The sequence below is a fragment of the Sesamum indicum genome, linkage group LG8 (genome assembly GCF_000512975.1).
Source record: "Sesamum indicum cultivar Zhongzhi No. 13 linkage group LG8, S_indicum_v1.0, whole genome shotgun sequence".
Taxonomy (NCBI): Eukaryota; Viridiplantae; Streptophyta; class Magnoliopsida; order Lamiales; family Pedaliaceae; genus Sesamum; species Sesamum indicum.
This window is the reverse complement of record NC_026152.1, coordinates 2,093,344-2,109,820: the sequence shown is the minus strand read 5'-3', so window position 1 is coordinate 2,109,820 and position 16,477 is coordinate 2,093,344. Positions and strand designations below refer to the sequence as shown.

Sequence of the window (16,477 nt, the reverse complement as noted above, 5' to 3'; positions counted from 1 at the left end):
GTGGCATTAAGAGTTGAATCGATTTAACCTGAATGAGCAGATTAGAATTTGCAAGTTGTGGAGGTAAGGATTTTGCGGGTGTTTGGCTATTTTTAAAATGAAAGGGATAAATATATTTATATTCTCTTATCTATGGAGGATTTTGCGGGTGTTTGGCTATTTTTAAAATGAAAGGGATAAATATATTTATATTCTCTTATCTATGGTTATTTACGTACATTATTTATGTTTTTTTGGATAATTATATATATATATATATTAGAAATGTTAATGATATTTACACAAATAATTTTTTTTTAATTTTACATACACCCATTAGAAACGTCTATATCATTTACACAAATTATTTATATTTTTTTGAAAAATTATACATAAATCCTCTAAAAACATCAATATTATTACAATAAATTATCCTTGCTTTTTGGCTATTAGGAGTGGTTTGTGTAATTATACAAAGGGCAGAGGTGATTGTACATACAACCACCGACCATAGATCAACGGATGTAAATGTAATTGTCCCTCTATAAAATCTTATAAGTTGATATAATTCATAAAATGGTTTTTGAGTTAATAAGATGTCACATTTTAGTTTTTAGTATTTGGATAAAATAAGATTATGAATTTTATAATATATTATTAATAATGAATTTATAAATTATAATTTATCAGAAGAAAATTAAACTAATTGTTAAGATTCTGAAAGTAAGTTGGGAGCTTTTTACTTTCTTTTTTTTTAAAAAAAAACAAAAAATTCATAATTTTTGACATCTTATTTTTGAATTTTATAAGTTATTTTTCTAGAAAAATTAAAAAAAAATTACAACCTCTATAAATTCTAAAATATCTTATAAGACATTTTAAAAAATTTATAAACTCACCCATTCAAGACTTTAAATTTAAAAAAAGGGGTCTTTTTCACTTATAAACAACAGTTTGTGATACTAAGACATTAAATTTTGGTTGTATCGACTAAACCCCTAAGTTTGCTTTTTTTTTTTTTGAGATGTGATGTGTTGGTTATATATTTTATTTTTTTTATTTATAATATATTTTAAATTATAAAAAATTATTTATTATATACATATAGAGACGGCGTGTCACTACAGTTAAAATCTTTTTTGTTTTTTCTTCCAACTTCAATTAGTTAATTTCTATATTTATAATGTTTTGAATTCATTTTCAGAAGATTTAGGCTTTCTTTGAATATATTTTTTTAGGGTAAATGTTACAATTTTAAAATACTGTTACAAGGGCCGTTACAATTTTAAAAAACTGTTCTAAATTAATAATTTCGCTGTTACAAAATTTGTTGCTATAAAATAATTTTTTTATAGTGTAGAATTATAGTTAATAGTAAATTTTTTTTCTCGGTTAAATACGTGTGTCTAATTTATGACACGACTTGATAGCTACACATTAGGATGGTGTTGGAATGCCATGTTCATTGTGGATCCTGTGTTAATATTGTTATGCACTGAGGTGGTGTGAGGATATCATATTTAACGGGTATCCTATGCTATATATTATTTGATACCGATTGAGATGTTGATAGTAGACAAAACCATTGAATAATGTACTCCAACTTAGGTAAGCAGGGCCTAAGAAAATAAACGATAATATCATATGTGATATCATGGACTAATATATGATAGTAGGTATGCGTTACGTCTTATATCTGTTGTTATTATATGATGAATATTTATTGATTCGTTTGATTGTATTATACTTTACTTGCTGCGCACGTATTACGTATATATATTGACTAATTAGCTATACTTTACTGAGTTGGCAACTCATTCCGTGTCACGTACTTTTTCAGGAGGTAGAACGCAATGACTCATCTAGTTAGATCGTAAGCCAGTTGTTAGTCTTATAGTTGGGTCAGCAATGCTATCGTTAGTATGGGAGCTCTAGTTATATAGAAACGAGAATCTTAAATTGTGACTGAATTAGTATCTTAAATTTTATAATATCTAGATACTCAACGTTTCTCATTTTTCTCATGTTATAATGAAAAATGTCATACCAAGATTTTGATGAAGTACTTAATTCGCTTGACGTGTATATTAAATGTTGATTGTATCAATTATTTTATGAGGATAAATATAAATTTATCAGGGTAATTAACTATGATTCCGGAGAGAGCGTCACACGACTCAATTTAAAATATTGATCTTAGGAAAAGAAAATTTCAAGCAAAGTCTATAAATAGAGACGGAACCAGAAGTACAGCTGGATTTGGCAGTTGTTGTCCTCACTCAAGTATATGACACGAAGTTGTATATACTAGTTATAGGAGCACACTCGATGCATACATATAATTTAAAATTTTATTATATTTATTTAATTTTATGAAACAAAAAAAAATGAATTGGCCAACAACCGATACTTTTTAAGTATTTTTTATTAATTATTTTAGTTGTGCATAAATAGAATATCGTGGATAGAAAATCTTAAAGAAATGGTCACTTTTGGGTTGATAATATATATATATATATATATTTGAGGGATTTTAGTCAATTATTTTGTTAATTAAAAGGTATTTCACTATAAAAATAATAATTATTTGTTACGAATTATTTGGATGGAAAATATTTGTCTTAATTGAGACAAAATTTTGACGTCTTCGGCATGAATAATCAACAAGTGCATAAAAATATCGAAAAATTTCAAAAAAAAAAAATAAAATAACAAACATTTGTGATGATACACATGCCACAAAACATGTAGCAAATTCGCTATAGACCAATTCGTTGCGACCTGTCGCAAATAATTGCAGATTTAATTCCGTACAAGATTTTGGATAACATTTTCAACATATCCATGTTGTCACAAATTTGCGACGGTCTTGGGACGGACTTGCAATACATTTGAGATGAAAATTTTTTGTAGGGTGGATTTCGTGGAAAAGTTATTGCAAAATTAATTCATTTAATTTACAACGGATTTGGAAGAATTGTGAGTGTATCCCAAGTTTGGTACATTTTGGGATGCATTTGCAATGACTTTGTGATCGATATCCTGTAGAGGTGGATTTTCCGACAAAGTCATTGCAAAATTCATCCCAATATCGTCACTATTTTTTTTACAAAATGCGTAGTTGAAATAATTTGTGATCACCCTCTTTCTTGAAATATTTCTAAAATAACGTTTCTCTATGAATAATATTACTGGTCAAAATATTCTTCGAACTTATACATGATTTAAATTTTTATTATATTTAGTGAATTACATAAAAAAAAGAAAAGAAAATAAATAATTAATTAAATCTAATAAAATAAATGTACTTAATATACATAAATAGAAAATTATTGGTAGAAAGATAACTTTAAAGAAATGGTGAAAAAAAAAAGTGATTAAGATGTAAATGTCGGGAGTGTTTGAAGAAATAATTGTGAGTAGAAAAAAGTTGATGTGGAAGCATTCTGTGAAAAAAAGTCAGTATATTGCCAGCTTATTTGTGAAATTACCTAATTACCCCAGTATGTGGATAGGCATTAGCCATTACTGCGGCGGAGTATTTTCAAAATATAGAAAACTAGTTAAGACGTAAAAGAGTATAAGTTAATTAGAAAAATGAACTCAGCAACTTAAAACTTTTAGCTTGATTTAGGAGAAGCATAAATAAAAGTTGAATTTTCAAGAAAAAAAATTGCAAGTAACCCCCTGTAATATTACAAATGAGCAAATTACCGCCTATTACAAAAAATAATTTATCTCCTGGTGTCTTTTAAAATGAAACAATTTTATCTTCTTATTATTATTTTTTAAACGAAGCAATTCACCGTCCTATTTAAGGAGGTAAATTGAAAAAAGTATGGAGGCAAATTGCTATTTTTTTTTTCATAAGAAGATAATTGGAAAAAGTATTATTTTAGTCCGCTAAGTATATCTAATTTTAATGTTAGTCTGATAACTATATCCATTTTTGTTTAGGTCCAATAACTTACGAAATTACTTACTTTTAGTCCTCTGGCAGATTTTCGAACAATTTTACCCCTATGAGTGCATATGGACTAAAACTGCCTTTTAAAAGTTGTATAGGGTAAAATTGTCCGAAAATTTGCCAGAGGACTAAAAATAAGCAATTTCGTAAATTACTGGGCCTAAATAAAAATGGACATAGTTATCGGATTAAAATTAAAATTAGGCATACTTAGCGGACTAAAATAATACTTTTCCCAAGATAATTTGCATATTTGCAATATAAGAGAGAGGGTAAATTGCATTAAATTCTTAATTTAAATTATAACTTGAAAATCATTTAATTTAAATTCTTACAAATATGATCTTCTAAATAATACAATTTCTGATTAAGATTTACACTACAATTTAAAAAAAAACCCTTTTAATTTAAATTTTTACAAACACCTCCTAAATATCCGTCTCCAAAGTTAGAATTTTCGACTCTATATATACAAAAGGGACAAAAAGTAGAAATTAGGAGAGGGATTGGGCACCAAAAAGAGAGAGAGTTGTGTAAGTGTCCGTCTCTATTCAAAGCCAAGAGAGGACGGTTTGGGCGGTCGCCAATGGCCGTCGCCACCTATAACACATACACCTTTCAAATATTTCTCAATGACCAAACTACCCCTACTCATTTTTCTATTAGTTATTTTTTTTGGGGTCTAAGATTCTTCTTACTATTTTGTTTCCAAAAATGAATTATTTATTCTATTTGTTTTAGAAATTTTAAATGGGTGATAAAAAATAAATTCTTTTAATTAAATGGTGTGATTTGTGTTGAAATTCTAAAAAATAATTAAATGTCAATAGAATAAATTTCATAATATATACATCAATTAAATAAATTAAAGGATAAATTATTACGACCTCTCTTGATATTTGCTATAATTATAAATTTTTAAAAAACTAGTGGTTGTTTAAAAAATACCTCGTCATAACAGTCCATTGTGGAGTGATATTTGTCAGGCAAACGTTAATTTTAAAGGGATATTTATAAATTTTCAAATAACGAGAGGGTATTTGTAATTATGACAAATTTCAAGATAGTCCGTTGTCATTTACGTTAGATTAAATAAAACTTGAAAAATTTAAAAGTTGCGTTGATTTTGAGAGTCACAACCCATACTTATTATTGGTCTAAAACCATGATTACGAAAGTGACCATGCATTTAAAACATCAGTTCCGAACAACGTTTCATCCCAATTAAAAAAATTTAACTATTGAAGATATTCTTTTTGTCAGAACTCATTGAAATATTATTTAAAAATTTTCAGATATTTCATTTCCACCAAAAATATAAAATCATTACAAACACCTCTTTCAAACTCCAAGTCCGAACTTGATGATTTTACAATAAAGTAGAACACAATTGTAAAAAGAATTGGAAAAAGGTATTATTTTAGTTCGCTAAGTATGTCTAATTTTAATTTTAGTCCGATAACTATATCCATTTTTGTTTAGGTCCATTAACTTACGAAATTGCTTACTTTTAGTCCTCTGATAGATTTTCGGACAATTTTACCCCTATGCAACTTTTGAAAGGCAGTTTAGTCCATATGCACTCATACTGGTAAAAATGTCCGAAAATCTGTCAGAGGACTAAAAGTAAACAATTTCATAAGTTACTGGACCTAAACAAAAATGGACATAATTATCGAACTAAAATTAAAATTAAGTATATTTAGCGAACTAAAATAATACTTTTTCCAAAAAATTTGATTCGACTCGACTTATTTACAATCCTAATTTAAAATGATGTAGAGTACAATTAAAATAGGTGAAGGAAGGGAGGGGCAAAAGTGGGAATATAGTAAAGGAAAGGCAACTACACCTAACATACACACACACATCATACTGCACTTTATTTGACCTCAAAAACCAGTAGAACACTCAAAGCCAAAGGGAAGTGAAGAGGGAAGGGAAGAGGGAAGGGGCCCTCCACTCCACACTCGACGCCTTTCTTCCTCCAACCCCACATAATACCTCACCATTAATTCCAAAAATCAAAACTACAGACCCCCTCTCCTCTCCTCTCCATTCCCCAACCCTCTCTCTCTCGAAAAATCAATCACTTCTCCACCAAAAGAAAACCAGAAAGGAAATTCCGTCCGTCGTCGATTCTCTCAGGCAAGGATCGTGTATGTGTGTATTAATTCATTTGAGTTTGTGTGAGTATATCGATCTCTGCGTTTATTTTATTTACGTTGGAAGTTCTGCTGTTTGTGTGTGATCGATCTTTTTTCTTATTGCTTTTTGGTTTTGATTTGCGCTAATTTTCATCTGTATATTTTTTGCTGTTTTTGCTAATAAGAATGATCTGTGATCGTGGTTGTGATTGTGATTTTTTCTCTTCTCAATCCTCATTTTTCTTTTCTACTCAGTACTCATATGATTTTATTATTATTTATATATATATATTAATTGTTTTGTGAAGTGTATGTGGCCGGAACGGCGATTTTGGAGTAGTTTTACCTTCTATTGAGCATTCCCGAAATGAGCGCACATTGTTTTTGTCAGCTGCCATGTCAGGTTTTTTGTCTGTGATAGGGTTTTTGTCACACTTAAAAACAGGAAAAAGAAGAGAATATTTTACCTAACGTCCTGTGGGCTCCATCAACTTTATTTCAATTTTGCATTTTTCTAATATATTTTATAATATTAATAAAAACCAATACAACATTAATATCTATAATTTGACCAAAAGAAAGAACAATAGCATATGACATCTAATTCATTTTTATTTACAAAATGCTTTCATAAATAATTAATTGTTGATCATAGCTACCAAACAATTTATTTCTGAAGGTTTAATATATTTTTTGATCAGATGAAAAATAATTAAAAAACTGAAATCTTCTTGAATTCTGTGCCTGTGTTTCCAAAACTCATCATTTTGTTGATAAGACAGCTCTCGTTGTCTAATGGCCCATTACAACCCTTTATTTTAATATCATTCCGAATAAATCAAACATTTCTTTAATGTTAAATTCCTTAGCAAAGAGAAGTTGTATGGATTGGGGCCGTTGTCAATTTAAATACTAAATTTACTAATAATTATTTAATTCTTATGATTATGCAAAGAGGAGTTTTTTATTTTTATTTTTTCAATGTTCCAATTATTTATTAGATTTTGAGAGTTAGGGTGTGTGGGCCCTTCCCTAGAGATAAGGATAGTAACAAGAAATAGAAAATGATGGAAATATGTGTGCATTCTTTCTTAACTTTGGGTCCAATCAGTACTATCATCGTCCGGGGGCCCAATATTTGTTGGACTTCCATTCTTTTAGCCCATGGCCCCCATACACTATGCCCATGCGTGCGCGTACATTTATTTATACTATTATAAAAAAGAATTATAATGTCATATCAATTTTTAAATATTTAAATTTATCATTCCTTCATTCAGATTTATTCGTAATAGTAATTTTAATATTTTTTGAATGAATTTATTAAAATACTCCTAAAACTTCCTCAACTTTTATGTTTTTAAAGTCACTATTCCATGATACTAACCAACTTATCAATAAAAATATGGATTAATTACACTTAAGATATAAAAAGTTTCAAAATTACACTTAGACCCCCTATTTACCTGACCCCCTTCTATTATGATTTGAACGAAAAATTTTGACGTTAGCGAAAAAAATTAGATAGATTTTCAATTTGGATCCTTATTTAACTCTCCCAAGTAGATTTTTGTACTTATAAATAAATAGTATATATATAAGTATATTCTCTTTATAAGTACAAAATGATTACATGAGCATGATAAATAAGGGGTAAAATTAAAATTTATGTAATTTTTTCACTAAAGTCAGCTTTTTTCGTTCAAATTTTAACAAAAGGAGGTCAGGTATAAGCAGTGAATTTTTAGAGGCGTAGTAAGTATATTTTAATTTTTTTTCAGAAGAAGTGTAATTTCACATTTTTAAAAAGAGGTCAAAGTGTAATTAATCCTAAAAATATTAATTATTTACAATTTTTAAATATTTTTGTACATACGTCGAGTGTGTTGTGTAGTGCTAGTGTATATATATATATATACTTGGAGAAGAAGCACACTCGTTGTATGAGCATTAACTTAACTTATTATAATATTTATGTTGTTGAACGAAACAATTAAATAATTATTCAACATTGATAAAATAACTTAACTTTGAATATGTATGAACAGAAAATTATTAATAGAGCTAATCACTTAAAAGAGATACTTATTTATGAAAAAGATAAGGGTGTTTTAGGAAATCTACATTTTGTGTGCCTGGGTAATTGCTCTAAGACTTTGAGACATTTTGTATATGCTTATTAATGATCGAAGCACATTTGGTATACTTAATCTAAGACATACATAGAATAAAAAGGTAGGAACTTTTAATGAAATAAATTTTCATTATATTTATTTAGTTATCTCAAAGAGAAGGAAGATAAAATAAATGAAAATATAGGTTAAGAGAGTCATTTCCATGAAAGAAATTAGTCCTTTTTAAGATATTTAAATCGATGCATATTATGAAAATCAAACTCAGTTGCTCTGAGGTTCATCCAAAACTAAGAATCTAGTACGAACATGGAACCTTAGACATAGTAAACAATGTGTACTTTTTACATTATTCTCGTTACCGTGCTTACTAATTGCATTAGGTCTCTGAATACAGTTAAAGACGACTCATTCCCTCATGGCAGAGGAGACGCTTCCTGTTCATGAGATACCAGTGGTGAAAGAGGCCGACGATGTTGATAGCACCACGGCTTCTGTTAAGGTAATGTTAGAAGGTTTTCTGCTTCGAGCACGGTTGCTACATATAGGAACCATGATCTTTGAACATTGGTTGGTTCTCATCTCAGATGATGGACGAGAAAATTAAGCAAATGGAGGTGGAAGGACAGAAGGAAGAAGAGGAAGCCTCCCTTGACGGTGAGTTCATAAAAGTTGAGAAGGAATTGGTCGATACCAAGGACTATTCCGGTACCGCTGAGCGGAATGCTGCAACTGGTGAGAATCCATTGGTGGATGAGCATACTGCCAGTGGTCGTGATTCGAGCAGGAAGCTTCTGGAATCACAAGAAAAAGTTCGAGAGCTTGAAAAGGAGTTGCAGAGAGTTAGTGATGTGTTAAAGGAGTGTGAATCTGAGAACATGCATTTGAAGGACGAAATCTTGATGACCAAAGAGCAGCATCAAGAAGCACGAAAGAAACACGAAGAGGTTGAGCTTAATCACAAGAAGCTGCTCGAAAAGATAACAGAAACCGAGGAGAGATACGGCTTGCAACTCAAAACCCTACAAGAAGCATTACAAACTCAAGAAGAAAAACACAAAGAGTTTGTCAATGTGAAGGAAGCGTTTGATGGGATGAGTCTTGAGCTAGAGACTTCGAGAAAGAAGATGGAAGAGCTTGAGTTCGAGTTGCAGAATTCCACTGGTGAATCCAAGAAGTTTGAGGAGTTGCACAGGCAAAGTGGTTTGCATGCAGAGTTGGAGACAAAGAAAGCCCTGGAGTTCGAGAAGTTACTTGAGGTGGCAAAATCCAGCGCGAAAGACATGGAAGACCAGATGGCTTTGTTGCAAGAGGAGCTGAAGATCTTGTATGAAAAGATTGCTGAAAATGACAAAGTAGAAGAGGCACTAAAGAGCACCACCGCTGAGCTTTCTTCTTTTCAAGGGGAGTTGGAGTTTTCGAAATCACAGGTGCAAGAAGTGGAGCAGAGGCTAGCTGCAAAAGAAGCTCTTATCCTTGAATTGAGCCAAGAATTGGAACTGAGAAGGGCTTCTGAATCTAAGACGAAAGAAAATATTGCGTCTCTTGAGAATTTGCTAGCGTCAACAAATGAAATTCTACAAGAAAAGGTGTCTGAATTTGAAGCTTTAAATTTGAAGCTCAAAGAGGAGGTCAGTGCAAAGGAAGAGGTGAAAGAACATTTGACCAACCAAGAAACAAAGACGAAAATCATCGAGGAAGAACTAGCAAAAGTGACTAAAGAAAAAGAGGCTTTGGAACATGCTGTGCGTGAACTAACCAATACTACGGCCCAGATGAAGGAGTTCTGCAATGAGCTCGAGGACAAGTTGCAGCAGTCGGATGAGAACTTTGGTAAAACTGATTCCCTTTTATCCCAAGCAGTGGCGAACAGTAAAGAACTTGAACAGAAATTGAAAGCCCTCGAAGAGCTTCACATCGAGTCTGGAAATGCCATCAGCATGACTAACGAAAGGAATCGAGAGCTAGAGGATGTGGCACGAGCCTTGAATGTGGCAGCAGAAGAAGCAAAATCTCGGCTGAGAGAGTGTGAAACCCGGTGTATTGCTGCAGAACAGAGGAATATTGAGCTAGAGCAACAGCTGAATTTGGAAGAACTAAAAAGCCATGATTATCAAAGGGAATTGAAAGAGTTATGTGAGAAAATATCTGAACTCAAGGCTGTTCTCGAGAAGGAGGTGGAAGAGAAGCAACGATTAGATGCCCAATTGCAAGAATCCCTGGTAAAACTAATTCAAATGGAGTCTGACTTGGGCATGTCAACGGCACGTAATTCTGAGCTTGAGATAGAACTGAAGAATGCGACAGAAAAATGTACAGAGCACGAGGGACGAGTGAATACCATTCATCAGAGAAGCCTCGAGCTTCAGGATTTAATTCAGGCATCTGATTCGAAAGCAGTGGATGCTGACAAGAAAGTGAGCGAGTTGGAGCTACTTCTTGAAACGGAGAAATACAGGATTAAGGAGCTTGAAGAGCAAATAGCCGTATTAGAAACGAAATGCGAGAATTCAGAAGCAGAATCCTTGAAAAGCAGAAAACAGGTATCTGAACTTGAAGCACAGATTGTGATGGTCCAATCAAAAGCATCAAACCTGGAGGTTGAACTGCAGGCTTTCGCCGAAAAGGAGCAAGAATTGACTGAATTCTTGAATATAACAACAGAGGAAAATAGAAACCTAAAAGATGCATCAAAAACCTCGAACGAAAAGCTTTCCGAGGCAGAAAGCTTGCTTGACATCTTGCGCAATGAGCTTGATATTTCCCAAAAGAGATTGGAGAGCATTGAAAATGACCTCAAGTCTGCTGGGATGAAGAAAAGTGAGGTTATTGAGAAGCTTAAGTTAGCTGAGGAACAACTAGAGCAACAAAGCAAAGTCTTAGAGAAAGCAACCGCAAGAAATGCAGAACTTGAATCATCGCATGAAATCCTGACTAGGGATTCGGAAGTAAAACTCCAGGACGCGATTGCAAATTTCACAAACAGAGATTCTGAGGCGAAAGCTTTGCATGAGAAAGTAAAAGCTCTGGAAGATCAAGTGAACAGTTATCAAGAGCAGCTTGCAGAAGCAACTGAAAGATATGAAACAGCAAAGAAAGACCTCAATGGGATTGTAGAGAAGCTAACTTCTTCAGAGGACACCAATGAAAATCTCAAAAGAAAGATCATGGAAACAGAAGATAAAGCTGAGGAGTATGCCGCAGAGAATGTAATCTTATCAGAAACCAATGCCGAGCTTAGCGGCAAAGTCAAAGATCTTGAAGAAAAGCTAATCGCAGCAGCTTCTGAGATGGAAGTTTCTAATAGGCAGCTCGATTGTCACATGAGCACAATAACTGAATTAACAGAGAGGCACTCCAAGGTCTCGGAACTTCAGTTGGCAGCACAAACCCGCATTTCAGAAGCGGAAGTGCAGTTGGAAGAAGCTATACAGAAATTCAATTTAAGAGATTCAGAAGCCACAGAATTATATGAGAAGCTAAAAGCTTTCGAAGCGCAAGTGAAAACATATGAAAAACAGCTACAGGAAGCATCTACACTCGTTAAAAGTCAAGAACAAGAATTGGAACAAACTGTCTTGAAATGTAAGGATCTGGAGAGAGAGTTGGAGCAGAATTCCAGTCAATTCGGAAAGGAGACTCAGGCTCTAGTCGAGACAAACTTGAAGCTTACCGAGGACCTGACTTCATATGAATCTAAACTAAGTGATTTACAGACAAAGTTGTCTGTTGTTTCATCAGAGAAACATGACACAGTTGAAGAATTAAATAATGCCAGAAACGAAATAGAAGAGCTGACACAGAGGCTTGCTTCTGAAGGCCAGAAGCTACAATCTCAGGTTAGAACTCGATACCTCATGTCTTTTACAAGTTTATCATCTCTTTCATGTTTTTATGGCAATTTTATTTATTAAATCTCTACCAAACAGATATCTTCAGTAATAGAAGAGAATAATTTGCTTAATGAAACATTTCAAAATTCCAAGAAGGATCTCGAAGCAACAATAGTGCATCTTGAAGAACAGTTGAAAGAACAAAAATCGAGTGAAGATGACCTCAAAACCAAGTTGGAAATCCTCAACTCTGAAGTTGGCCAGAAAGCTGAGTTGCAAAATCGTCTGAAGGATCTTGAAGAACAGTTAGCAACTGCAGAAACTAAGCTGAAAGAAGAGGTAATGCATAGGGTTAAGCGATCAGTTTCATTTCATTATGTAGCGTCATTGGGATAATACCCTATAGATTCTGTGGAGAAATACAGTTCTGAATTGATCATTTATTTTTGGGCTTTCATTTCTTTGAAACAGAAAGACTCGGGCTCTCACGAGGATCTGGAACAAGAAGCTGCTTGGAAGCATTTGTCTGAAGAACTTGAAGCCAAGAAAAAAGAAGTCCTCCTTTTGGAAAATAAAGTGAAAGAGCTTGAGAACAGATTGCAGCAAACTGATGCTAAATTGAAAGAAAAGGTAATCATTCTTCCTAGTATTGACATGCATGCACATCTTCGTCTTTTAATATCTCCAGAAACATAGGGGTAGAAGAGATGGATGGATTCTTCTTGCATTCAACTCGGGTTTCTATAGCCAACCCACACATCAACGTTTGACTCCATCTTAATTCCTCGAAATATATACTATTTCTCATTCAAATTTATTTTCAGGCACAAAAGATGCTCTTTCCAAATTTCAAGAATCAGCTTATATGTCCTTTGGACATATTATCAAACTATATTTTGCTAGTTATTCCTGCAAATAAACAAAACATCATAATTGGGCTTCATCCAGCATGGTTTTGCTGATCAGACCTTTATATCATGAAAAGTTAATATTTAGAAGGATAGTCAAAAGGCCATGTGTCACCAAGGTTAATAGAAAAAAACATAAGTAAAATTTCTCTAATTGTTGTCTCTATCCATTATACGATAAGAGTAAACTAAGAAAATTCTGAGTTCTCAATAAAAATAAAAAGCTTTGAAAGCTCTTGTATATGAACTATGATGCAGGATATTGGAGGCCCTACAACCGAACCGAAGGATGAGTTCATAAAATCTCGAGAAATTGAGTCTTTCACATCCACTCCTAAAAGGAAGCATAAGAAGAAGGCAGAGTCTACTTCAGCTGAAGCATTGTCCTCAGAAACAACACATGTTCAGACCACCGAGGCATCTTCAATTGTCAACCTTAAAGTCATTCTGGGAGTGGCTCTGGTTTCAATTATTTTCGGCATTATTCTTGGAAAAAGATACTAAATCTGGGGTTCGGGTTTGGCTTTTGCCTCTATATTGCTTCTTGCTCTTATCTTTTTCCTCTTTTTACTTCATTTTCCCATTTGTTATCTGTACAAAGGTCGGAGGAAACTCGATTTGTATGTCATGTATTGGGTTTTGAGCATGGTCAGGAAATTGGTTTTTATTTGAAACCTGACCTGTAATTATAGCAGGGAAGAACAAACAAGGAAGAAATCATGATTCTTGCTGTAATCAAGGTTATATTTAGCTATTTATTTTCTGGATCTTTATTAAATGTAGCAAATTGTATTCATGAGTTATCAAACCCTCATAAATGGGATGTGATCAAGTAAATACTTGATTCAATGATAAATAGGATAAACTCTGGTGGCAACATAGGACTATCAACTTGGTAATCTTCTTAAAGCAGCAGTATTTCATAAGGTGCATAGCTCTTCAGAATAAATAAACGGGCATAGTTTGACCTGAATACATTATTGTCCACAAGAGTTTAAATTACGCTTGAATTGATTTGATTGTTAATTAAATATAGTTGAATGAATTTCGAGCTTGAGTAGTTTAATCGAGGATAGTATGGCTAATCGAGTCGAAAATCAAGATTATTAAACAAAAAGTTCTATTTAAATACGATTTGTTATGTTAACTAATCAAGCTGAAATCAGTTACACAAGCTCGCATTTTCAGTTTCCTGTCTTTGGAAACATGTTTGAGATGGCAAGTGCCTATTCATGAAGCAACAGAACTGGTAGCAGCTCTGCCTGTTCTTCTTTTTCTGACTTCCCTTATACTTTGAACTAGGTTGTTCAAATTGACATCAAACATCATTGTATTCAATTTTTATATAGGATTTCTGTGCCTGTCTCAATTCTTCTTCATCCAATAGCTACATTGTCATATCCAAGAATCCACATGGAAAAAGATACAAATGGAAAAGACACCATGAAACCAATGTTTATCAGTCTATGAATTGGCGCAACCTTTTCCATTTTGGCCATGAAGGTATAACATGTATCAGGATGAACAAATGCAATGCATCATCCTCATGACACGTAGAAATTTAAAGCGAACAAGTTGACCTTGCGAATGTGATTCATTAATCCCCCCATTATTAAATCAAAACTAAGAACATCGATATCTTCTCACATTGTTATGAGACCTTTCAAAATCTTAAACTCTCTGTAAACCCCATCAGCAGCAGCAGTTGATCAATTCTTGACAATGTGCCAAGTCCCTAACTACTTTCTCACATAACAAAAACAAACTTCATTGCCGGAAAATCAAGTTGAGCTCCTAACATCTTATTTCTGAATTCTATAAGCTCATTTCCTGAAAGATCTACCCGACGTTACAAATATCTTATAAGCTCTTCAACATCTTATAAAATATTTTACAGAGCTTATAAACTCAGTGAAACACCTTGTAAGTCTTTAGAACCCCCATTATAATCACCATTTGATGAATTCTTGACAATGTGCCAAGTTTCGATTTTCATTCTCACATCCCAATGACAAATGGGTTGTTGGGCAACCATGCTAATCTGAGGGCTGCCATGCCGAGGCCGTGAGCAATGATAAATCCTTCCACCCTAGCTTCAAGCATCCATTTTCCTCCACCAATGTATACCCCTGCCAAGGGAACATTCCAAGCAACAGGGTCGCTTGAGCAGCAGGATTACCCGCCAGGGAAACTGGCCGGAACCCCACCTTAAATAACTCATCCCCCCATTTCTCCACCTTCACCTCGCCTGTCCGTTTCGGCCCGCCCACAGCCACAATGTTCCTAATCTCACTCCCAAATAGCTGCTGCTCCACTGTGTGCCTCTCCTCGCTCTCCGCTGCTAATCCTTCCCCCAAAGCGTCAAACAATGCCGAATAGTAATGCAACGCTTCAACAAACCGCCCCAAGAAACTTCCCCCATGGCTCAAATCCTGCGCCACAATGGTTATCAACTTGGGCCTGATCAAAGACAGGATTCTTAAAGCTCCTAAATCGCTCCCCGTTACGTCGTACAAGCAATGATGCATCCAATGCACCACCACAACTTCTCCCAATTTGATGTTCAATTCATTGATGTCCTTTATGTAACCGATTTTTCCTTCCAGGGGATGGAATTGGAATGGAATGCTAAGTGCACTTGCGAATTCAGCTAAACGCTGGCCGGTGGAGCTCAGCAGCTCTGCTGAAGATCCGAGCCCGGTGATTCTGAACGACTTGATCTTCCGCGTTTTCGAGGCGAGGATATGGAACAATCCTGGCCATTGGAGGCCCTGCATGATGTCTAGATCGATGACGTGAACGTGATCGGCGCCATCGACGGCCTGCTGGATGGCCTGATTAGCCGTGAAATGCGAGAATTTGATCAAAGGGGCGACGGAATTGTAGATTTGGACGGCGCTGAGGCGTTTTTGGACGTGGGTTTTGGAGAAAGGAGAGAGGGGGGAGTAGGTACCAAGGTACGAGCTGATGATCCGCGAAGACAGGGCGTCAGCGAAGTACGCGCCGACACGTTGGGCGGAGGACCCGAACGGAGAGGACAGCTCGGCTATCTCGGGGAGAAGCCGCCCGGCATCATCTAGGTTGTCAATGGCCACGCATTCCGCGCACTGTAAAAGCAGCCCGAGCAGGCGGAGCCCCGTGGAGTCGCCATCATCCTCACAGGCGGCGGGGTGGAGCTGCTCCACCTCCTCCTCTTCCTCAGCTTGTAGGTCTTCCTCGAGGGAAAGATGAGACCTCCGGCGCTTGATGGGTTCCTCATCGGAAGTGCTCGACAGGTCAACGGCGCGCTTCCCGGCGGCGGACATGGATGAATTATTGGCGGGGTGGTGGTGGAGAGGGGTTAACAGACTATGGAGCATGATCATGAAGGAATTAGCAAAAAGATAGGGGGAAAAATGATTGTGGGGAATGAAAACTTTTTGGCGAAGAGGTTTGATGTGTGATGATGGATCAATAATGGCGGGGTGGGGGCTTTTTGGAGGTATCGACAGAGAAGGAGACAGTGTAGGGA

General features: G+C 34.7%; 2 protein-coding genes across 4 annotated transcripts; one reads left to right on the top strand and one right to left on the bottom strand.

Moving 5' to 3' along the window:
• On the top strand, positions 5,821-13,744 carry LOC105167434 (myosin-2 heavy chain). 3 transcript variants are annotated; one of them, XM_011087149.2, is made up of 6 exons: positions 5,821-6,094; positions 8,623-8,727; positions 8,813-12,064; positions 12,155-12,397; positions 12,530-12,688; positions 13,225-13,744. In XM_011087149.2, exons 2-6 carry the CDS (start codon positions 8,644-8,646, stop codon positions 13,468-13,470), a joined length of 3,984 nt encoding a protein of 1,327 aa, XP_011085451.1. In that variant the 5' UTR covers positions 5,821-6,094; positions 8,623-8,643; the 3' UTR covers positions 13,471-13,744. The 3 variants fall into 3 exon arrangements, with proteins under 3 accessions (XP_011085451.1, XP_011085453.1, XP_011085452.1); XM_011087151.2 differs by having other exon boundaries at positions 5,821-6,105; XM_011087150.2 differs by having other exon boundaries at positions 5,821-6,135.
• On the bottom strand, positions 14,397-16,477 carry LOC105167433 (scarecrow-like protein 23). Its single transcript, XM_011087148.2, has one exon. It carries the CDS (start codon positions 16,329-16,331, stop codon positions 15,003-15,005), a length of 1,329 nt encoding a protein of 442 aa, XP_011085450.1. The 5' UTR covers positions 16,332-16,477; the 3' UTR covers positions 14,397-15,002.

Coding starts and splice junctions, on each gene's coding strand:
- LOC105167434 (XM_011087149.2), top strand. CDS start 8,644: ATGGCAGAGGAGACGCTTCCTGTTCATGAGATACCAGTGGTGAAAGAG. Junction 12,398..12,529: donor AAACTAAGCTGAAAGAAGAG/GTAATGCATAGG, acceptor TCTTTGAAACAG/AAAGACTCGGGCTCTCACGA. Junction 12,689..13,224: donor ATGCTAAATTGAAAGAAAAG/GTAATCATTCTT, acceptor ACTATGATGCAG/GATATTGGAGGCCCTACAAC.
- LOC105167433 (XM_011087148.2), bottom strand. CDS start 16,331: ATGATCATGCTCCATAGTCTGTTAACCCCTCTCCACCACCACCCCGCC.